This window comes from Glossina fuscipes, unplaced genomic scaffold, assembly GCF_014805625.2.
Source record: "Glossina fuscipes isolate IAEA_lab_2018 unplaced genomic scaffold, Yale_Gfus_2 1, whole genome shotgun sequence".
In the NCBI taxonomy this organism is placed as follows: domain Eukaryota; kingdom Metazoa; phylum Arthropoda; class Insecta; order Diptera; family Glossinidae; genus Glossina; species Glossina fuscipes.
In genome coordinates, this window is record NW_023998415.1 from 8,462,021 (window position 1) to 8,487,039 (window position 25,019).

At 32.4% G+C, this 25,019-nt stretch overlaps 1 protein-coding gene across 4 annotated transcripts; it reads left to right on the forward strand.

The window, feature by feature from the left end:
• On the forward strand, positions 1-25,019 carry LOC119645070 (hippocampus abundant transcript 1 protein). 4 transcript variants are annotated; one of them, XM_038044932.1, is made up of 11 exons: positions 3,924-4,453; positions 15,003-16,205; positions 18,601-18,696; positions 18,758-19,090; positions 19,242-19,433; positions 19,486-19,694; positions 19,765-19,851; positions 20,292-20,389; positions 21,334-21,618; positions 21,686-21,816; positions 22,299-24,114. In XM_038044932.1, the coding sequence occupies exons 2-10, from the start codon at positions 15,363-15,365 to the stop codon at positions 21,772-21,774; spliced, it is 2,232 nt and encodes a 743-aa protein (XP_037900860.1). In that variant the 5' UTR covers positions 3,924-4,453; positions 15,003-15,362; the 3' UTR covers positions 21,775-21,816; positions 22,299-24,114. The 4 variants fall into 4 exon arrangements, with proteins under 4 accessions (XP_037900861.1, XP_037900860.1, XP_037900859.1 ...); XM_038044931.1 differs by lacking the exon at positions 22,299-24,114 and adding an exon at positions 24,121-25,019 and having other exon boundaries at positions 3,925-4,453; XM_038044930.1 differs by lacking the exon at positions 22,299-24,114 and having other exon boundaries at positions 3,927-4,441; positions 21,686-22,292.

Below are 25,019 nucleotides of genomic sequence, written 5' to 3' on the forward strand. Positions count from 1 at the left end.
AAAAACAAAAAAAAAAAAAGAGAAAAGAAATGGTAATAAAGAAATAAAAAAAATAACATTGAGAAAAATTGTAAAGTATAACAAATATATTGTATCATAACATGAAATAAACTGATTTGATTGGAATAAGTCTTATTTAAATTCTTCCGTATTTATTATTAATATTCATACGTGAGTGCTAGACAAATTTTGCAAAGACGACGCGAGCATATACATATGAATGCATATATCCACATGTCTCTAAAAGGATTCTACTATAATTTCCACGTTTTCTTATTCGTGTTCAAAACATTTTCTTAAAAACCACCGCAGACATTATATATACACGTTAATATCTTAATGCCATTATGCCAAAAATATATATGAAGAAACCTCTTGCCAGTATGGTGATACGAAATCGGAATACTATTAAGGATGTTGTTATAACGGTAAGTCTTTTTCGAAACATGTAACGCAATGCCACATAATCCCGACTATATATTTGCAACTACTCTCTTCACAACTTTTTGAAACAACCGTCCGCAAACTTATATATCGTTTGTACACTGTTTGAAGTGCAAAAAATCAAATGATTTGTGTAAAGTATGCGAATGGCAAATGTTTCTTATTGTATATTCATGGTTCTTAGACCTCGCATGTCAAGCTGCTCGCTACAATTAGTTTTTATCCCTTCTGCTCGGAGTATATCGATATTATATTGTAGTCCTTATTTACTATTCCTAAAAAAGTGGAAACAAACATTTCGGTTAATGATTAAAAAAAGGAGTGTATTTACCTGTTTTCTTTATTTAATAATAATGGAATTGCAAAGTAACCAGTATGCAGCTCTTTAAAAATTAATAATAATCTCTCAAAGTACAACTATTCACCAAATCATTATGAAAAGCGGAGTCACAGCGGAGCGTCACTCTTATCGTTGCCTACAAGGATATATAAAATAGCTTGAAAAGTAAAAAAAAATTTACAAAAAAATGCTTATTCTTTTGTGTTGTAGAAAATAGGCTCATTAGAATCATTTTGGGATCACGTGGATTTTCCAATTCGATTTGGTATAGCGGACCGATAATGTATTTAGTAAAATGTAGTTTTCCACTTTAACCAAGCTTTAACCGTTTTGTCAGGAGATTTTCAAAAGTAAATAGCAAACTTTTTATATTTACGTACACGACTGAGGACAACTGAAGATAACATTCGGAAATATGGTTTATAACGTGCGTATATTTCTGAGTAACGTATAATTCTTTGATGATTACAATGTGTGCATCCGTTTGTGCTTGAAATGCTTGCCGTGTAAAAAATGGAATAGGAAGCCAAAGTTGGCACTGTTAAGTATTGTTAACTGATGGACAAAAATTAAATTTCGGAGAACAGATAGAAAACCATATAATCGCTAAGTGATATTATCCGAAAGCCTACGAGTTGGACACATTTAAAGTGTTGATGTCAATATGTTCTTGATCGATGTCAATCGACGGATATCAGAAATTACTTACAATATGAATATAATTTTGCTAATTGTTTGAAACTAGTATTCTGATATTTTCGTCATTCGCGAAGGCATTTGAATTAAGAATATTTTTGTACTTTAAATCGTTACGTATATTTGTAAGTTGCTGAAGTCCTCAAAAGTTTTTAAAAATTGGCAACAAACTAACAGAGAATTCTAAAAAAGAAACTCATTGTTTTACGATCCTAAGCGGATTTTGATATCAAACTTTACAGCGAAATATTGGCTAAGACCTTATACACAATGGAAAGAAATCCGCACCATTCGATGCCATCTATGGCAATATATCATGTATGTACCTTACCTTGATTGAATATTCGAAAACAAACGTGGAATTATTTTCGTATTAAAAATTTTTCTTCTCATTCAATTTTATTACTTTTATATGTGCTACATTCAATATATTATGGAATGAACATATTAGCAAATATTTATTATGCCTAAAAAATACTTATTGTACGATTTAACATGAACAGTCTCAGCCTCTTTTTCTCTACATCTTTCTAAATTTGTTGCTATCATTGCCGTTAGATTAAATTGTGCTTGGCAGTGACCGCCACTGTTAGAAAAACAAGAGGGTCTTGCGGAGTATATACAAAATTTACTTTCCAGCGTTCCGTTTATCCTATTGTTTGGTAATGGATGTTGTACCTTGCAATCATATATTGAAAATATATATACGTATATATGTACGCATTTCAGGAATAGACATTAAATAGTAAATAATAAGCAATAGAAATATTACAGAAAAATGAATGATTTTGAATATATTTATTAAATTTTCATAGTTTTTTATTCCATTTTCTTCCTATCATAATTGCCATTGAAAATTCCATTTAATTTTTATTTGGGATTGGCTTGCGTCTTTCCATTGTTGTTGTTGTATGCATTGCTTCTATTATCCTTAATCGACGTAGTACCAATTCTTCTCATTGCTGTCAATAGTTTACAGAACTTGCGTGATAGTACCACGCAGGTACCAGGAGCCCGCTTGAATGATGCGCAAATTTTTGTTTTTTTAACAAAGGGGAAATCTGGAGGTGGCAAAGCTTATCCACAAAGTCGAAGGATTGAAGAGTGATAATAAAAGGAAAATAATCTCTTGTTTTTTGTGGGCAAATCTTTAAGTTGCGTTGATATACGTTTTTGTTCATAGAGATAGGGAATAGACATGAAATGAATTTACATTTGATGATGTCTTCAATATGTCCTTAAAGGACAATCCACATTGTGGTCATACTAATTTATTCCTACCCTCTGATTATGACCATCGTACCAAATCAAAAAGTGGATGAGAAAGTTTTATTCAATTAGATTGAACGCACCTGCATTATATAAGTCGTAGTAATAAAGTACATTAGCAGTGAGGTTGACATAATTTACGAATGTCATATATGTAAAATTAAAAGGTTTTAGTTAGATTAGAAAATGGACGCCATCTGCCTAAATTAGTAGTATATCCCAAACGGATTCTCTTCAGACAATTATTGACTGACTACATTTGTCAGTTTCCACTTTCTCGGGGGTCTTCTTGTTTTCAACCTGCCAGAACAAATCGTACGAATTGTCTTTCAAATTTTTGTCCAGAAAGTGACGGAAAGCTTGTATTTTTTATGACATTATCACAAATTGTAACAATTTTCACGTTTCAGCTGTTCTTAGTTTTTTAATGTTACGGTCAACGTAAGTTTTTATTTTTTAGATTTTCAAGGACAAAATTTCCTCTTATTTCGTATTAGCTTTTTTAAGTTGTCAATATAATCTGCTTGTAGTATTATTAATTTTCCCCTAAATTCTCTCTATATTTAAAATATATGTCACTTATGAAATGGTTCTGAAAGTAGCTGCCATATTTAGAGAAAACACAGACAGCAGTAGTTATCGCTTTTATTAATAAAGTATCTTGAGAGCTTAAAGCTTGTTTAATTGCGGGAAAGCGTTGCACATACAAAAAGTGTAAACAATAACGCTCTTGTGAGGGTCGCTTTGGGAAATTCTTAGCCCACTTATTTAATAGGTATGTAGGCCATTAACACACAAAGCGAAAAGTGTTTTATTTGTATACACGAAAGTGAACTGAAAGCAGCGGTTTATTCACGTTTTATTTGTTTCCAAAGATGCCATGCCACGTTATGATGATAGAAAGTGAAAGTTGAATATTTAAATTGGGGAAAAATAATCCCCATTCATTCCATGCAATGCAAATAGGTAAATATGTTTCAAGTGTAGTTTATTATCAAAAAAAAAAAAAGTTTTTTTTTTTTCGTATAACTATCGATATGTATGCTTTTCATGTTCTGTTATGTTTCTGTCTCGTAAACGTATAAAAGCAAGCAGACAGGCAAGCAGGCAGACAGACAGACAGGCAAGCAGGCAAGCAGGCAGGCAGACAAGCAAGCGGACACGCAACATGTTTGCCATTGATTAGAATTTCATTTTCAATGTCGTAGAAGTTCGGTTTGCTTAATATTTGGCAAATGTTTTTAACGCTATAAGCTTTTCTATCGCCTGCAAAAGCTTTATCGTGCTTATTGTTCCAACAAATTGAGAAAATACAAAACACATACAGTTTCCGCAGACCTTGCTGTGAGATAAAGTCAAAACATGTGCAGATTTAAACGAATTTACTCAAAATGCATTATCAAGTTGTATTGGCGTTCGGAGATATTTCCTTTGGTGGCTATGAGTAATCCAACAATATGTCTTTGAAGAAACAAAAAAGAAAAAAAATCATTTGTACGATAATTATTATTTGAAACTGATTTTTTTTGTTAAGAACAAAAATATATATTTTCAGACAAAGTTTGTTTCAATATTGAGTGCAATAAAATAATAAAGAAATAAATTCTAATAAATGTAAAAAGGAAAAAGAAGAAATCACTAAAATCAATGCTAAGAAGTGTGATTATGTAAAATGGAAATAATCGATAGAAAGTAATGAAAGTAGTGAGTGATACCTATGTTGGTTGTATGGTTTTGTAACTTAAAAATACCTCCGACAATGGGACGGATTAATGGGATTACATTTAAATTTTATTTGAAAAACTTTTTGGTTTTATTTTGATTTTTGTTTAATAGGTTTTAAGACTTTTTCTTCTTATTGCACACTAACGATCCCGATGAAGTTGTCGTTTTAATGTAAAAATTTGAAAGCTTTTTTTGTTTTCTTTTTTTTATTATTTCTAAAGAAAAAACGGTTTGAATACGAAAGTTCTCATTAATAAAAATCTCGTATAGAAAAATGCAAGCATTCACTGAACAGTTGAAATGGAAGCCTATAATCTAAAAACCTATGTTTTGACTCTATATATATGTGTGTGCATATATTATAAATGTACACATGTATGTATGGCAATGGTCAAAGGAATGTAAATATTTGATATTATTTTTAATCATTTCTTCAGTTACAATATAGTAATTATAATAAGCATTAGGACACGAGTTCCATTTTCATCACCAACGAGGGAAAGCGATTTTTTTGTTATTTTTATGTGACTCATACGCTGCGTTAGCTATATGTTTGTATTGTACTGCATACGACGCATCGAATAAATTGAAAACGGACTTTTAGGCCATTAGGCTATCATTTAAATGTCCCATGTTTCATCTACAATTGTCACTTTAAATCTAATTTCATATAATATTTTACTTTTCATCAAGCATGAATTAATCGTTTGCATCGCTTACTTAAGTCTTTTAAGCATTTTAAATTTAATAATTACGAAAAGTTTTTGAAAAAAAAAACTCTATGACTACGTTATTTGTTAGCCATCACTAAAGTATGGACGTACGTTAGATTTGCAATTCTATTTATAAAACATGGAAATAAACATCACAAACTTCGTAGTGCTACATGCTGCTGATGAGCGTACTATTCGTAGTCGATTTGACTGCATTCGTCTCTTTTTCGAAAATCTTTGAAAAATCGGAAAATTTTATATAGGAAATTGAAATTTAATCGAATTTTATACATTATATATGACTTTATATAGTTATGGATCAAGTTTATATCAAGGAAATAGACGATGTCCGTCCACAGTAGACAAAGATCAAAAAATAGATCCTATAGCAGATATGGCAAGGAAATTTCGTGCAAATATTTATCATCATTACCTATGAGTGCAAAAAGGCAAAATTGTTCTCCTCCATCTTCGTATCTGGCATACGAGATGGTGTTATATTATTTTCTGGTTTCGCTTGTAACATCCGCCCGGAATATGTATCTCAACAGATTATGAATATTCTTAATCAATGCAAGCTTCATGCATGTTTACCATTAGTTTCACTTTCTATGAGAAGACTTCATTTTAAAAGATGATCTACAAAAAAAAAAAAACAAATTGAAATTAAAAAATAATGATATGATAATTTTTAAGGTCAACTAAAACTAAACAACTAAAAACCCGCATAAACTGGTCAATCAGCTGACACGTGCGCATTTCATAGTATATATTATAAAGGATATTTTTTCGCAATTACGGTACATTGCTTTGACTTGATGCATATTGAAGGTTCGCACCATGGCGAGTGCAATTTTACACGTATCTTATTTACTGTAGCGGTTTTCAATAAGAGCGATACGTTCTGTTAAAAAGAAAAGAATAGAAGCATTAAAGAGTGAAAAATTAATCATGTTCGATGCAAATAAATTCTTCATAGGACATCATTCGCATGGTCGGTACGACCTACGACATATTGAAGAGAGCACGATGACGAATCCAATTTTCAAATACTTTACTTCTTAATTTTGGACTAGTTTCACGATAGCTCGCTCAATATTTTTTTTTAATGCGCGAATAGAATCATATGCCACAAGGAGAAGTAGTCCTAACGCGTTGAACGCTCCTTGGAGACTATTCGACAATGCAAATACTTGTAAGTGTTCAATCACCAAACTTAACACGTTATAAATCGATTGTTTGACGCGTTGCGTGCATGTAGCCTTATCTTGTCTAAATCAGATGTTGTTTAAATCAACGTCTTCCGCTTGAGGCCAAGAAAAAGTACACTGCTCTTCATACACGGCGTCCGTATACTACACTTTTATGTTTAAAGAATAAAATCCGCCGGGTCGTACCATAATTCCGGCAAACGGTCTCTTAACGGAGTGTAGCGGTGGTTTGTAAATAATTTGCGACTTTAAACTAAGGATGACAATTTTGCTTTTTCACTGAATCACCATCATCATAATCAATATGAAACATGAGAAGATGATTTTCTTCAAAGGATCACCATCATTTTCGATATATTCCAAGGCAAAATCAACGATTTCATGACCCTTGCGACGTTTTAATACGAACGAGAACAATTTTGCAAGTAAATAGACTCAAATCCTCTACTGGAGGTTTGCAAGAATCTCAATTGCTGAAAATGGGCTTAAATTCGATAAATTTCAATTTTCAGCTTGATCACTTCTTTGCTTCATTGGCATGGGGATATTGTGTAAGGAACAAGGGTTTTCGAAATCGAATCGAATCGCACCAAAAATGGGCACCAATAGTGGCCGATTATGATTGCCGTAAATTGATAAAACTGCAAAAATTATTGAAGACAGCGAACACGGACGAAACGATTTTGCGATTAAATGTCTTTGTTAAATAATTCCTGGGCGTTCTCTTTTTTTAAAAGTGTCAGAGTGTTGCAAATCGTTCATAGGAGTCAAGAATTGAAAGGTTAGCAAAGGAAAAGTAAAGGCCTGCCTTTGTGTTCCCAAAAAAGTGTTCGTGGTGGTGAAAATAGTTTTATTTGTTGCATTAACCCGACTACGTTCACGTAATTAGGCATAGTATGTCGAATGTTTGGAGAGTTTCGCGCAAAGCATTGCATGTTCGCGGCCGATCCGTTAATTCGTGATCAAATCGAAAGAAGTCTCATATTCATTTCTCACATAATATGACCTCTACCCATGCATCGGATAACTTTGATGGCAAACCAAAATTTTTCACTTTTGAAGTAAAGATAATTCACGTATAATTCAGGAGAAAACAGTGTACCCAGGAAAATGCTTGGTGTGAGTTGGTCGTCGCTTATTCGAAAACGCATCTGAACGAGGTGTTGCGGCCAATGAGAATTGTCTGTGATAAATTGACATCCCTCAATGCAATTTACTTTCAATAGCCTGGAGCTAGAGGACATTTATCAACTGCGAATATTAAGTTATCGCAAGGAAAGTTTCCAGATCAATTAATTTTACGAAATTTTGACATTGAATGGTCATCTACATTTTGCCATTTGAATGCATCGCGTCATTTTCCCTGGGACCTTTGAAAGGTAGACTTTATCTGGGCTATCCAGCAGCAAATCCGCATTTGAAAACCGATGTACGGATCGAAATTTATGCATTAAACTAGCCGATGTATAGCAATGTTATCAGAAATTTTCATTTTTTGATTTCAACATTGTTTTCATAAATTTTTTAATTATTTTAGCTTTTATTTGAAAAAACACGTAACACTTCTATATAAGTTGTTCCGGATTGTTTAAAGCTGCCAACCTTTCAATTTATGGATGAAACTACATATGCCAATCATGAATATGAGAAGCAGCAAAGTAAAGGAGTAAATTTATGGAAGGCTTATTACAAATATATCAAATATATCAAAGAGTGTGATGAAGAAAAGCACTTAATATATATATTGCTATAAGTCTTGCAATATCCTTGTTTGAGTCCTTTATCCGAGTTCTTGGAAGAACGTGACAAATATACCACTTCTGATATTTAAAATATGGCCGCCATGTTGTTGATTGCAAATGTTGTAGCTCCGTATGGACTTGAACGATTGCAATGTTTCTTGGACGTTTTATGAAATGCAGTTTTTCGTAATGAGCTTAATTCTCACAAAATAAGCAAACGGGCAAATTTAGGATTGGTCTTTAAAAAATTTGGAAAAGTTTATATTTTGCACTAATGGAATACAAAGTAAAGTCCAGAATATCGTAAAGTGCTGTTAGTTCTTTTCAATTATTGTTGGGTGAAATGTATGTATGAAGAGCATGCAAACTTCACTGTCATTTGTCCAGTTTGTAAGTTTGTAGGTGTTCACAATTACGTCCCCAAAATCGATTTCATCTGTGCTTATTTTCTTTACCAAATCCATAATGAAGACTTAGTTAGAGATTCTTTCTATGACTTCACGATTAATGGATATACGAAAAATGTGATCACAAATTTGAAAATATTGTGCCGCAGATGCTTATGTCCGGAGTGATTTGTGATAAGGGGTATATTAAATTTATGCGGGCATATGTAACGCCCAACAAGCCATAAAATGTTCTCAACTTTTATTAGATTTGTCTGCCGGTTTGTCCATCAGTTCATCTGAACTCTGCCCATGTATGTTTGGCGCAAGTTTCAAGATATTTTGATGAAATTTGGTACAAGAACGAACGCTATCGAAAATGATTCCTATTGCGGCACCTTTTCATACCACTCCCCGTATTATCCTTTATTTGGAAATGGTGTTATATGGAAAAAATTTCAATATTCCAAATTTCACGACAAGAATGGCATTTCGGGAAAATAAATTGATTCGGAATCTTTGCATGGTACAAACGCGTTGAAAATTTTTTCGTAATTACTATTTGAAATAAAAATTAACTTAAATGAATTTGAACCACGTAGGTCTATATTTTGAATTCCAGCCCACATGAAGTTTCTGGTGAAAATCGAGTGACAAAATTACATTCGGTCGTGGCCGAATCTTTGATACCCATTGCCGTGATCCTAAAAAAAAGAAAAATTAAAACAACAAGCAAGTGTCCTTAGAAATGTTTCAGTCCCTTCAAAATTCTTTTGCAAAATTGTAGGCGATATCTTCATTTTCGCTAACGGTAAAATGTTTACCACAAATACTACGCAGTTGTGCAGACAAACAGATAGACAAACACACAGACGACATACTTTGATGTTTTCCGAAATTGAAACTGGCCAAGAATTTATATACTATGGAATTTATTTATATACTATATAGAAATGTTAAATTTTGGTGCACTATAATATAGCGTAGGCGTGACCAATTTTTCCCATTTTTCTACAAGCATCGGTGCGCCATCGCCCATAGAATATACGTGCAAGTTGTCGTAAATTTATTTACTGTTATTTATGAGAAATGAGCAAAAAAAATAATTTTTTACCATTTCTGCAAAACAGAGGTGTTCGCAATTTACGTAATACGGTAGGCGTGTTCTGCGTGCCAGAATTTTCAAAGTGCCTGCCTTCTATCTGAAGTCAATAGTCTTAGTTCTGCAGCCGGGAGAATGTTATGTGGACGGACAGACGGACATGCTTAAATTGATTTCGAATTTGATGCTGATCAAGAATATAATTAATTTGCAGGGTTTCTAAAGCTTTCTTCTGGTCGTTGCAAACATTTTGGCGAAAGGGATCCTTCGGTGATAGATATAAGAGCATTTTGATTACAATTGTTTCTATCATACAAATATTATATCTGCACTTTTGTTGTCTATTTATTCGTATTCTTTTTCAAGTGTACCGATCTATTAATCTAAATAATGGGAAATATATATCTAAAAAGGATGAATATTCATATTTATGCTGACTGCAAATATTATTATGTGCTTGCATTAATCTTGCGAATCTTTTTGCTTGAAAAAGTCATTTATTGAGAAAAATTGGTACAATGTTTGTATTAATTGAAAATATTTTGCATCATTTTCTGCAACCATATTTTACCATATTTCTGGCAACATGGTGATGTCGTGTCCAAAGAACTTATATTATGATTTTGCAGCGATCCAATCATCGATCCATTTTCGCAATTCTTCAATTTTGCGGAGTCGCGTACCTGCCAAGCCATGCTGCATCGATCCGAACAGGTGATAATCAGAAGGCACTATGTCTGATGGGCACGCTGGGTGCGGAAAAACTTCTCATTCAAGCTGCAACAACGTACCCTTGGCAACTCTTGCAATCAGTGGACAAAAAGTGGCATTTTCAGTCACTTTGTGTCGTCACTTTTAAATCGTTCGAATCAAAACGGACAACCAACGGTGTTTGGTGGACTTCGGCAACATACTTTTTTAATTTAGACGACAAAAGCAATGAAGGTCGGAAATGCAATTTTGGGCGCCACTTGATTAGCCCCGGCTTACATTAAATAACTCAGTAATATTGATTGGAAATCTTTTATTCGAGGTAGAGAAAGGTCAAAATCATTGAATTCAATCGTTATGTACACTGGCATTTGCTATTTCTTTATCATTTTTACATTATTGCTTCTACTGCTCAGCGTCGATTCTGAGTCGATTTGGTCCCATTCAAGCTGCTATACTGCTTCGTCGGGTCTGGTTGCAGTTGATGACCTTCTTTCTCAAAGTTGCTCTTATATATGTAATTGGAAGATATATTTTCATAGCTAACGTTCATAGCAATACAAGTTTAAAAGCTTCCAGCAAAATACGCTTTCATAAGCCAAAAAAATCGCTACTAATCGTGCAAAATAAGTATTGGTTTTAAAATTTGGAAAAACAAACTACTTACTATCGTCACCTAAAGGTTGATCATAGTTTTTGAAAGTTGTTCTTTTTGTTGCCAATCAGTCAGTTATTATTATTGCAACTTAACAGTACAGTTTATGACTTATGACAGATCTTAGCTGCGACTTCAACTAATTTAATTTTTTGTATGTCCTAAAAATTTCATTGCTTCTTTGTAAAACCTTAGAGATCTTCATAGAAAGCAGATATGTTATTGTCGTTGTAAGATTGGTTATGGATCTTATTAAAAAATTTTAAAAGTTAATTGTTGCACACAAATTGCGATAGGAAGCTGAAGATTGGTAGATATTCGAAATCAATGTGATTTGCTCTCATAATCAGTCTTACAATAAGCAAAAAACTGTTACTTGTGATCCATGGCACACATTAATCTGAAATTGGTCAAAAACAGTTTGTTACGTCATCTTATAAAGATAAATATTAAAAAGGTTTCGGTCGATTTATTGACACGCCCCTTAGTTAGCAGAATAATTTGTAAGCTCTATGGAGTTCGTGGATCAAGGTAGCCACGATCACAATGATGAATTTTCTTGCATTGCTTCTTTTTGTCCATTTACCGTTTATCAATAACGGCATCATGGTCTTCGTAGACAGACGTTCCGCCTTCACTTTCTTGCCTGCATATATTCAAAGGTGCCTTGTGTTCATTACGGTTATACCATTTATACCATTGAGCACGTACGGGCATTGAACTTGAAAAATTGTTTTAAATTCTATGATATCCCTGTAGCTTCAGACATTCGTTCGCAAAGTTTAGCTTACGTGAGAGACAAGCTCTTGGCTCTTTATCCATCGAAAATCAAAATTATAAATTGTAATTACGCAAATATATAGTCTCGTCTTTCTAATTATTTATTTCGAGCTTGAGGTTCCCGAGAGGTCTGGGAAATATATAGTATATCTTCGATGCAAGGGGCAGTACGGCTAAACACATCGATATGATAAGGAACTCATATATACTGTGAGCTCAGTGTGTTTCGATCGTATATTTATATATAAATAGATAATGGATTGAGTAGATTTTAGAAAGATTAACAGCATCTGGTTTTTTGCATGACTGTGTATGACAGAGGCTCAACTAGGTGCACTTCCCATTATTATAAATAACAAAATAATAAAAAAGCAGAGAAAGAAGGAGAAAGAATCTTGTGACAGTTGTATATTTTTTTTTTATATATGTGTAACAAAAAATTGTTTTATTCTTCTCTATTTAATATAAATTATTTTATTTGTCTCTTTTCTTCTTATATTTGTTTCGATGTATATGCTTACTTTGTATTTTGTAAGCTTTTTTTACTGATTATGTTTAAATTTTCATACGGTGTCATTTTTATATTTGGTGTTGGTTCTACGGTGATAGTTGAGGGAGCTAATAGTCGGTCGTTGGGCGATAAAGTGTATGTCTGCCCCTGTTTTTTGTTCTTTTATACCGTCAATTCGTCAATCCGTCAATTGGCCAATCTTGTACTATTTAAAGAGGGGAATGCCAAACAAAACCCAAACGACAATAAATGGCTAAACGAAAAAACGGTTAATTTTTGCATTGTTGTTATTTCTAATTTATTTATATGTCAATTGATGTAAAGCAAAAGTCAGTCGAAAGAAATACATTTTAATAAAGAAAAAAAAAAAAAAAAAGAAAAAAAAAGTCATCGACCATCTAGTATCAATATATAGTGGCTGCAATACGTACATATTCCAAAAGTAAAAATTCTTTACACAATCATTATTGCTCTAAATTCATTTATAAGATATTTTCTCGGGTTTTTTGATTCTGCCATAAGAAGGCATACGAACAAGCAGCTCTCTGCCAAAGCAAGTATGCAATGAGTTGCACGTCGAAAAGTTCCCCATTGTGTTCTAGGGATATAAGCATAAATTTTCCCCCAAATGAATCATTCATTGATTTATTTATCAATCTCGTACTAGTGTGCAGACGAAGTTATAAACAAGAAAACGGCGCGCGGATGCCTGCAAGTGCCATTAGAAATAGTGTGACAAGCTTCTTATACTCTGGATCCACGTTGTGTTGACAATAATTTGAATAGTGTTTTATACCAATTTGTTCATGCGTTGTTTCTAAGCCATCTCTTAGCGGAAGAATACATAAATAATACTCAAATTTTAATATGATCAAATATAGAATTTTTGAATCTCAGGCATTTGAAAACTGTATTATACCTAAGGACATCTGCTGTCTACTGGGTATGTGTAATTATTTACTTTTATACCATGTATTATCGTTTAGTTTTAATCTTTTATAACTGAACCGAATATTTTTCTCTTTTACTTTTTAGGGAAATTATAAAGTGGAGAGACACATATATCGTTTATTAGAAAAAAACGTCAAAAGTGAGCAAGAAGCAAGAAGTGACCAAGAGAGAGAGAGAGATGCTATATTCAATTTTAGTTGATATTTTTGACCCCGTCCCTTCCCCTAATAACTCCTTTGGGAGTCTTGGACTTGGAATTTCAAAATGAAATTCCTTCGTTACCGTCCTTTACTTTTTGCATATAAGAAAAATTGTATTCCTTAGGAAAATTTCGAACTTCCAAATCGAAATTTACCTAACGCCAATTATAGTCTGATGGAGATATTTGCCGCAAAACAAAATATAAAAACTTTCTCTCAAAATATCGGATGGATAGACTAACCACAAAATATTGTTTTTAAATTAATCAAAACAAACGAACGAGCTGACTTAAAAAGCACAAGAGATTAATAATAATGCTAGGCAGTGATTTGGAGCTCGTTTACTTGAACTCCGTCAAGTATCTATTTAATCAGTTTGAATGCGACGTGATGTCTGTTTGCTTCAAATAAAATGACAAAAAAAAGTTGCTGTACCACAAAAATAATGATTATTAAAAACTGCAAACATCTCTACTCAAAATAATGCTGCATTTGAGAAAAGTGTAACGAACCCATTTGATTGTTTAATAGCGGTTTCTATCAATTTGTAGTGACGACAAATGAATAATGAATTCGCTATAATTAAAATATGACTCGTTTACTATCTCGAACAATTCATGCCTTGTCTCGATATGGTTCCTATTTGGCAAAAGACAAACTTATTTTGCTATGATTCTTACCCCATCAAAACTGGCCGAGCTATATATACTAAGAACTGCCTTTGTTTTACAAAAAAAAAAAAAAAAAAAAAAAATTAACTTTTTTTCTCGATGTTGTATGTTTTAGTGAAGTCTTGAAATTTTGCTGGACTAGGATCGAAAAATTAGAGGAAAGCTTTGTTAAGAAATATTTGGAAAATGAAAAAAAATGCTTTTTTTGTTTGCTTCCTATGTGCATATAATGTATCTACCGTGATACTCGTTATATAAGCCTTCCCAAACTTTCCACTATCCTACTCGAGTCAAAATTTCTTTACAGAATCCAAATTGGGACGATTGTGATGTCAACTGTTGTACAGAGCGTAAATGTATTTTCATATCACCCATTAAGATTTTTGCTATCTTCGAGAGAGTTTGGCGTTCGTTAAACTATATCTATTGCTTTCTCGTAATAAGAAATTCTCCTTACAAGTGAAAGTCAGATTTCGCGCTAGTGGCTCTTCAATGCCGGTATTTCGTGACAATGACTTGACATTTACAAAAACATTAATAAATGGATAAATACGTTCGAAATTATAATGAGCCCCTCCCACACGCCCCCACCCTCACTTCCCCCTTAGCATATACGATTCGTAATATATATGCAGAGTTACGTGTTTTTGAATTTTGTTTTTGATTTTTTCATTTGCGGGTATCACACTTCAATATCGGAATCTCCGAGACTATTAAAACTCTCGAAATTCATTGCTCGGAAAATGAATTTCGTCCTCGACATTAATTGGTGTGTGCTTTAGAAAAAAGAGTGACAAGTTAATACATCTATTTATTTAGTAGTGGAAGTAATAAAGTCTATGCAAAATTTTGTTTTATTTTATGTTCAATTATATATGTATATATGTAATTTCAGTATTTTATTTACAATGTGACGCATTTCGTGCAATTACAATAAAAGCTGAATTTTTCTTTGAAAAATTGAACTGTGATTGGCTAACTTGTGTGTGAAGAAAATAGTTTCAAAATATAAATAAGTCTTATAGAAAGTATATATGTTTGGGTGTATGTCAACTTATTTCTGTAAAACTATGAACCAGAAAATATCCATAAAATTGAACAAACAAAACCTAATAATTCTTTATATAAAAAATACATAATTAAATAAATAATAAAAAAAAATAAATAAAAAATACAAAAAGTACCTAAAGGCCTTCGAAGACGACACCCGCTAATAGACGGGAAGCATTCGCGCATTACTTTTATAAAAAACGTCATGACACATTCCTCCAATTCCATACCGTCCACTGAAAATGATTGTCGCCAGTTTGCAACAATTACTGATGACAACGATACGAGCTTTGAAATCGATGAGCCTGATGATGATGAATTAGCCTCAGAAGATACTAATAATCATTATGAGAAAACACCGACGAACGAAGATGATATTAATATAGCCAGCACATCATCGGGCATAACATCGTCATATCATTACAAGAGACCACCTCATGTCATACATAAAGATGACTCTGATAATGAGTCGAATTTCACGTCTGGATCTCGTACATGTTCTTCAACGCCTACGACAGCAGATGTTGCCGATATCACGACGGCCACAGCTGTGTATCCTGCTATTGCAAAACATGTTAAACGCTTAACGCCGGCTCCACATATGCAAGCGATTACAATACAAACTGTACAGATTAAAGGAGCAACGTCCGAATCTGTTGTCGCCGACATCTTACCCGATGATAATTGTTCTGATTCTCTAGAAACCACTGTAACAGCAAGCGATGTCGAGCTGGACAATATAGCAACCACAACAACTAATTCCAATTCAGCAAAGTTAACGTTGTTACAAAGTAATGTCAATGCAATTTCATTAGCCCGTACAGCGGCAATTCCATTATTAACGCATCCAAGCGCAGCTTGTCAGCAAACGGATATTATTGGTGGAGAGAAGCCCACCGCTGGTCATCATCACAAACGTACATTATCGTCTGCTTCGCATCGATCTGCAGTTTCTCAATTTTCCGCACACACAGTCAATACCTCGTTGTCAGTTCAACCGAAATGTAAATTTTGGTCTTGCCTTCAATGGATATGTTTATGTCTTAAGGTGAATACCCAGAAAAAAAAAAAAAATGCTAAAATCTTGTAATTAGTGTGTAAAACTAAAATTCAATATATATTATGATGGTTCACTTGCTTGGATTTCTTACGTACATACATACCTATATATGCATTTAGAAGCAGTACAATGTTCTTCTAATGAAATACATATGAGAAAATGTTGCACATAGTTGTATTTATATCATGTTAGAGCAAATTACTTTTAATGCCCTCCATCAGAGGATGTTATCTACTAATGTTGTGATACCGTTTGTAGTTCTCTCTGAAATCCCCATCGAAGAGCCTACATAATTTTGATTAACATTGAATCTATCTGTCTATGTCTTTATCATGGTCATAATTGTACAAAACTAACGCATATAGATATATGTACCACCCTGCCCAGCTGGAATTTGAATCTACAAGCTTTAAAATGCTTTTCTAATTAATCTCAAATTTTTCTATATATATATATACATATGTATACAATGATGGATTAATATACAAAGCTTTCTTCTATATTTGATTGTAATCGGCCTAACCTAAGAAGCTCATAGCCAGTACACAATTTCAACAGCTCCAACTAAAAGGTGAATTGCTACAATTAGCCTTAAAATGTTTGTAAGATGTTTACTTACTTATTAATAATGCAAAGAAAAAGAAAAGAAATTCATTTCTCAAGAAATCCATGGACTGAAAATGATTTTTTTTATTGATTTTGTGGCGAATAAAGTACGTTTTTCATACCTTTTGAACTTTTCAAATGTGTTTAATCCACATCGAGCGTAGAGCATATGCGCAAGTTTCTAAAATGTTTAGGCAAATTTCGCCTGGTCATGTGGTGATGAGTGAAAAAAGATTCGACTCAAATTGAACATAATTTCTCTTTTTTACTGTACACTTGAACACAAAAACTGGCGATTAAAGAGCAGGAAGAACGCAAAAATATGTTTTCAAATCATATGAAACATTTATCCATTCTTTTCGTGCTTTAGATGCATTAACAAGGGCATAGATAAACGCGAAATCATAGAGAAGAATAGAATGACGCAGACAACCCAGTATTGAACTCGATACAATTTTTAACCACTTATTTAACATATTGTTCGAAATGCCTATATATATGTATCTAATACGTTGGCAGCAAAAAAAAAAAAATAAAAAAAAAAATAAATAAATAAAAAAAAAAAAATGTCAATATATTAAGATGAGTAGCGCTAAAATGTTTTGCCTCAAAGTTTCAAAGACCGTCATAGATACCAATACCCTTTAGAATTAAGAATGAAGGCATTTTTGCGGTTTCGTTGTTCCGTTTTGCTGAGTCTTATTCCGCATTACAAACACTCAACATATCCTATGCATGTTATATTAATTCCGAATATTCGCAGGAAGATCAAGAATAGGACACTCCTTGGCTATTTTGTGACGAATTTGTCCGATAAAAGTTTTTACAGTGTTAGTAAAATACAGAAATACACGCAACAGAGATATGTTACGCGGATGGGCTTTCAAGTCCATTGTTTAGATTTGTATACGTCTGCTTGCTCGTCTCTCCGTGATTACGTTGTGAGAATAAGCTGGAACGATCGGTGACCGGTGATCTTCAACAGTAAATTTCAATAATGATAATAATAAGAATAAGTTTAACTTGATCATAAACCACTGATATCTACAAAAAAAAAAAAAAAGAAAAAATGTCCCAGTTCTCATCAAAACCAGTGGATTGATAGTGATTTAAGCGAAAAATTTGACGATTTTCAAAAATATATATTTTTTCTATTTTAATAAATTCCGTCCATCCATATCTGATATATAATATTTTGGAAACTGTAAAGCCCCGAAAATGAATTCCTTCATTTGGGCGTTCCGTTGCAAGTTCAAGAGAGTCAATGTAACGAAAATTATGTATGAAATAACATTCTTTCATAATTCGCTACCGTAGTGTTAAATACGCGAAAAGAACAATTGAAAATCGTCACACTATACGTCAAATTAGGCCGGTATTCGTAATGGCCTTCTCACGCATTTGCCCAAGTATTTATTCTTATGTGCGCTACAAAGGATGGAAATCAATTCAATCAACTGAATTCGAATTGGACCGTAGATATCAAAATTGTTTTCCCTTTAAACTCCAAACGGTGCAAAATCGAGTATTTCGAGTCTTTCATTTTACACGAAACATACGATCACAAAGGACAAATGATAGGATAGTAATATGAGAAAAAGTTTCTGTTCTTCTTGTTGTGTGAACAGTAGGGCAGCTAATCTAATAAATTTTTATAGGCGAACATATGCATGTACATGAAATTTTGAATTGATTGAAATGGAACATAATAAATATATATATATATATATATATATATAAGTATTGAGAATTGCGTTAACCGGATTTCCAATTTCAGAATTCCGGTATTGGTGAACCTAGCGTACATCATGCATTGGTTGTGATATTTTTAGAGTTCTTCGCTTGGGGTCTCTTAACGATGCCCGTAATTGCGGTAAATTTTATTGCATTTGTTTTTTTCTTCATAAAAGATGATGATTATTTTTTGCTTGCAGGTGCTAAATCAAACATTTCCTGATCACACTTTTTTGATGAATGGTCTAGTCATGGGTATCAAAGGTATATTATCATTTCTCAGTGCGCCCCTAATTGGTGCTTTGTCAGATATTTGGGGTCGTAAGTTTTTCCTATTGATAACAGTATTTTTCACCTGCGCTCCCATACCTTTAATGACAATAAATACCTGGTGGTTCTTTGCAATGATCTCAATAAGCGGCATATTTGCAGTCACATTTTCAGTGGTATTTGCTTATGTAGCCGACGTAACCACAGTAGAAGAACGTTCGCGTGCTTATGGTTTAGTTTCGGCAACTTTCGCTGCTAGTTTGGTATGTACACACGCATATATATATATATATATATATATATAATTTTTAACATTCATTATTTTATATCTTATACATTTAATGTTTGTTGTGTTAAATATACATATATATCAATTTTTACGTTAATTTTGATTTCAATTTTCATTTTCAAAAGGTAATTTCACCTGCCTTGGGAGCTGCACTTATGGAAAAGTATAGTGATACTTTAGTGGTCGCTTTGGCTACAGCGATAGCAGTACTAGATGTATTTTTCATTTTAGTGGCCGTACCTGAAAGTTTACCAGATAAAGTTAGGCCGTCGTCTTGGGGGACGCCAATTAATTGGGAACAGGCTGATCCATTTGCGGTAAGCAATATTTGTCCAAACCTATTATATTTTAAAAAAGCTTCTATTTCAGGCTTTGAGAAAAGTCGGTACCGATCATACAATTTTGATGCAATGTGTGACAGTTTTATTATCATATTTGCCAGAAGCCGGCCAGTATTCGTGTATTTTTGTTTATTTAAAATTGAAAATGAGTTTCAATACAATGGAAGTGGCAATATTTATCGCTGTTGTTGGTATACTGAGCATCAGCGTGCAAGTAACTTTAGGCTATTTAATGCGGTAAGCCGCTGTAACTCTTTGAGTAAATCACTTATTTCATAGTATCTCTTAATACTGTTGCATAAATTAGGAGGATAGGAGCAAAGCATACAATCATTTTGGGTTTAATACTGGAAATGACTCAGCTCTTTTGGTATGGCTTCGGCAGTCAAAAATGGTAAAAACAAGAATCAAAAGTTGGCCATTCGGCTTATGCCGAATCTTTTATATCCTCCACCAATGCTATTCTCTATAGAAAAAATATTAATAAAGATCTGAGAATAGGAGAAAAAGGAACATCAATATACATACATACATACATAATGCATATGCATGTATTATCGAACATTAGTTTATGAAAAATTAAAACTAAAAATTAGATTATCTTAATCACTGAACATACATTTATTGAGACGTACAGTGAATTGTCAAACAAAGCGTTCCGAACAAAGACATGCAGGTAATCGATATAATTTATTTGATTACCAAAAGTATTGAAATAATAACAAAACAAATTTGGTGAAGGGCATAATAATAAGTTTTATGGCAAAATTGCAAACAGACTGAAAGAGAGATAGGGGGAAGAATAATGTATTTATGAATATATGTGCTTTAAAGGATGATGTGGGCTGCCGGAATATTAGCTGCTTTAGGCTCTATTACTTACCCTGCTATAAGTGCGTTCGTGTCAATTCACTCAACAGCCGATAGTCAAGGTTTGTATATTGCAGTACAAATCAAACATTGATTTATCTCTGCTATATGATAAATAATTGCTTCTAAAAATCATAAAAATCCCTTCTAAATGAGCAGCAAACATTAGAATTAATTGATGTATATATATATGTATATATACTGTGATGCAATCAATTCAAGTTTTCTTCTTATGTCAGCTTAAAGCGCGAAAATTCGGGTTTATTTCCAAATGTTTTTGAATTTTTTTCTTTTTTTTTTTTTAAGCAAATTATTAGTTTTTTCTTATTAAAAGATGGAGGATTTTGAAAAAATGATTACGATCTTCATCTCATCTATAAGTACCGTGCAATTTGTTTGGCTCTTGTCAGATATAGATATTGATGCAAGTTTTTGATATAAAATCTCCGTCTAATTCAGTTTAAGTAATTGCAGGGGATATTATCAGGAAGCTCTTTGATATTAGGTACTGAATAAATCTATAGCAAGCTAGATGCCTTAGTAGTTGCAATAGTGCGAAACTGTACCGCATAATAATCTATAAGCTTTGTTTGCATATGTTTAAAAGTCATTCCTAATCGAAAAAATGTCTGTAAAGTTTGGATTAACGAAACATCCAAATAGTATGTTTGTACAATGTTTTCCAACGTAATAATATACCAATAAATTGCATTAATTAATTACTGAATTAATTACTTCTTTTATCAATTTTAATTTCTAGATTTGGTTCCCTTTGTGTCCAAAAATAAACGATTAGCTTTTTCAGAAGTGCGAAGGGAAAATTTTTCTTAGAAAAACGTATGGAAATAACGTACAACTTGTCAAAGAAGAGATCTTTTTCAAACAAAAAACCAAAAACTTAAAAGTGCATTGTTTCATTCGATTGAAACTATTTATCATACAGCTTTTTTTAAGAAATGAAAGTAAAATATTTAGATATATAAGAATCCATTTTTCGTGTCTGCAGGTGCTGTCCAAGGTATGGTGACTGGTATGCGCGGCCTGTGCAACGGTCTGGGGCCGGCGATGTTTGGTGTTATATTTTACTTGTTTAATGTCGATTTAAACGATGAACATGCAGCTGCTAACAACACAGCAGGAAGTTCTACGGATGGTAAATGGTTTCAAGTACCAGGACCTCCCTTTATGTTCGGCGGTTTTATGGTAATATTGGCCATACTGGTTGCACTTTTTATTCCAGAAGTGCGTGGCGAATATAGTTTCAACAGTAGATCTCCAATTGAAAAGAAACGTGAGTCCAAAAAGGCAAAAAATTATTACATTCGCAATTTTAAATGAAGTTATTTACATTTGAAAAGGGGTCTCTTTGGATGTACAATATGAAATAGAGGGAGGTCCCAAACCAACCAGCCCCCTAATGCATTCAGATTCACTGGCACAGCTGTAGTAAAATTTAGTTAACGATAAGGATCTTTTGTTTCGTTAAACTGTAAGAAGAAAAAAAGTTAATTTTAACAAATTATAGATTTAAACATCACACACAAAAATGATGCGTTCGAGCTTTGTTTACAAAATTCATTTGTCACTATTTTCTTATTCTTTCGCGTTAACATTTTCATTACAACCTAAAACTATTACTAACACACAATTCACATAAAAAGTGACCATGACAGGGTAGCAATTATGCGCGATTTGCAAATGATGATTAGATAATTTTTGACAAAAATATAAACGGTAAAGTGTCCTCCTCCACAATGATCGAATACGTATAAACAATGACTCACCATTCAAATCTGTCCTATCTATCATCGCCGGTAGCTGTTACATTATATAGAATAATCTCATATATTATATTAAATTTTCTATTTACCAAAGATTTTGTTTTAAAAAATTTTGAATGAAAATTTTTGATTAAAGTGTGGATACAAATATTCTGCTTCTATATAACATGATATTTTCTCGACTTTACAGGAAATTGCAAATAATTTATCTGCCGACTATTATATACCTAAAGCATAAAATTCGAACAATATATGGCGACAAAGCTAGTCATTACACAATTATCAATTAATTAGTAACAAAATTTTTAACAAGTTCCTTCGGTAAGTTACGTTCAATACTAGCAAAGATAGTTCAAAGCCAGTAAAACTTATTATAAAACGTTCCTGGTGGTCTGGCTTACAGTATGTTATTAAGGAATTAACTTGGCACTGAATTATTATTATCGCAGATAATAATTCCATTTGGAATTATTTTAATATTCAAAAATGTTTTCCTTAATACATTTTCATCGACTTTATTTATTTATTTTTTTTGTTTTTTCGAAATGACAATAGATTTTCCCAAAAGTTCTCTATATCAAATTATCGGTGAATTATACGTTTCCGAGTTTTTCTTTAGTCAGATCCTTTGTCCTTCTCGTTGCACTTTTAGCTCTTCAGTGAGCTCCTTATGCTAACGTTCCTTTGATAAAAGCACTTTATCAATTCCAGTCGTAAATAAAATAAATCATTTCCGTTATTTACGTTTTACTTTTAATCCAAAGTACTTGAGCTTCATTCATAATAACTACTCTTGTGAGATAGCTTTGCCGTCAAAGAAACCCCTTAATAAACTGGTAACAATTGCAGTAAATTGCCCACTTGTAAATTTCATTATATATAGTTTTGTTTTCGCAAAATTATAAGTGCAAAGTAGAAGAATAAAAGAATATATTCCAAAAATAAAGAAATTAAAAGTGAATTTCAAAAAGCCGTACAAGGCTTTCCGGGTAACTTTTGCGGAAAAACGCTAAACAAAAATATTGAACATCTTCGTTTTTCGAAACGTCTATAATTATTGGATTGGCAAGAGTCTGCGAAAAAAAAGAAAGAAAAACAAAACATACGTTTATATTTTTTAAATTTACAATTTAATCATACCTGAGGCTTATAATACAAATAACTTGAGTGAGTATTATTTTGAGAATAGATATAAAGAGTTTTTTTCCTTAAAGAGCAAACAATATAGTGAAATTGATCTTAAGTGAATCGTTGATATTCCCTGAATGAAACCAACGAATTGTCATCACAAAATATTCTCTTCAATATTGGTGGGCCAGTTGCTCGATCACGTTAATGTCACCTTGACATTAGAGATTTCGAGCATTTCTATATCAATTTTTAAGGTCATAAATGTTCCTTTAAGAGAGAACAGACGAACGGACACAATTAAACTGCTTTAAAATTTCACCTTGATCGAGAATAAATTTTCGCAAATCATTTTCTGGGAGTTGGTAAACGAAAAGCATATCTAATTGCTGAATACTATCAATCAATTTATTCGCACTTCAATTATAAAAATCAAAATCAAATCTATGAGAAGTGAATGTGGAGTAACAAAAGAGAAAATCAAATTGATACTGAACATGGTACATAAATTCAATGAGCTACTTACTTACTTATCCTATATCTGATTTATGCTTAAGGCCACAATAATTGCTAAATAATAATAATTTTACCAAATTTATTTATAAGTTTTGATGCTGGATTTAAAGCCACAAGAAAATATCTTGCAAAAAAAAATTGAAAACTTTTATTTGCTAAATATCATAAATGGGAAAAAACACTTTTTCATCCTTGAATGCTTACATTTCAATTCATAAACTTTATCAAGTATACGATCACGTTTCCAATTTTTAGGGAAAATTTCAGTTTGATAGAATACAATAATTTTAAAGTAAAGTATCATTAAAAATGGTTAAAGTTAATTTACTATAAATAAACTAACAGTTATTTCCTTCCTTATCTTATAGCCAATACATAAAAACTTACGATACTCATCAGCGTTATTACCTATATCCAAGTATCAAGCATTGCCGCAACAGCTACTATTTGTTTAAAGCCCTGTCGTGAATTATTAACCATAAGCACATTGCAATTATAAAGGTTAACACAACAATATTGAGATAAAACTCGAAAACACCTATTTTATGGGTCGAAGTAGACCAAAAATTTTCAAAGAAAATTTACTATTCCTTTTAAAATGTGCGTGTGTGTGTGTGTGTGTGTGTGTGTGTGAGTGAGTGTGTGTGTGCGTCTTGCAACAATTCTAAAATCACTTTGAACTGAAGAGTTTCTGAAAAGAAAACTTTAAGCATTTCTCCGAAAATCTTGCCTCATACTTTCCTATGTCTGCAGTTTTCCTAAACAGCGAAAGTGAAACTATGGACTTTACATTTTTATAAGTTTATTCAATTTTGAAAACTTTACCGTATAATTTTTAAATCAATCCCTTTCCCTTGTTAACCGATATTTGCAACAAATTTTTAAAGCTAAATATTTTTACAAACATTACAAAACTTAATTTACGCTCTCGCTTTCTTCGTTCGGCTTATTACAAATAAATCGATTTGATAAGTTGAAAAGTTCGTTTGTTTTTTTTGTTGTTGTTTGTTTACTAAAAATTGTTGCTTTATTACATTTCGTAATAAATAATAACTGCCGAAATTGATAAAATTATCTAAAGATATCATCATATCAAACAAAGTCTCAAACTAAACCTAAAAGAAAAAAACAAAAGAAATGAAAAGAAAAGAAAACAAATAAAATGTACAATACTAGCACTAGAAATCATTGTTTGCATTATTTAGAGTATGTGTTGCATTTTAAAAGTAATATTAAAAAAAAAAAAAAAAAAAAAAAAAAAAAAAAA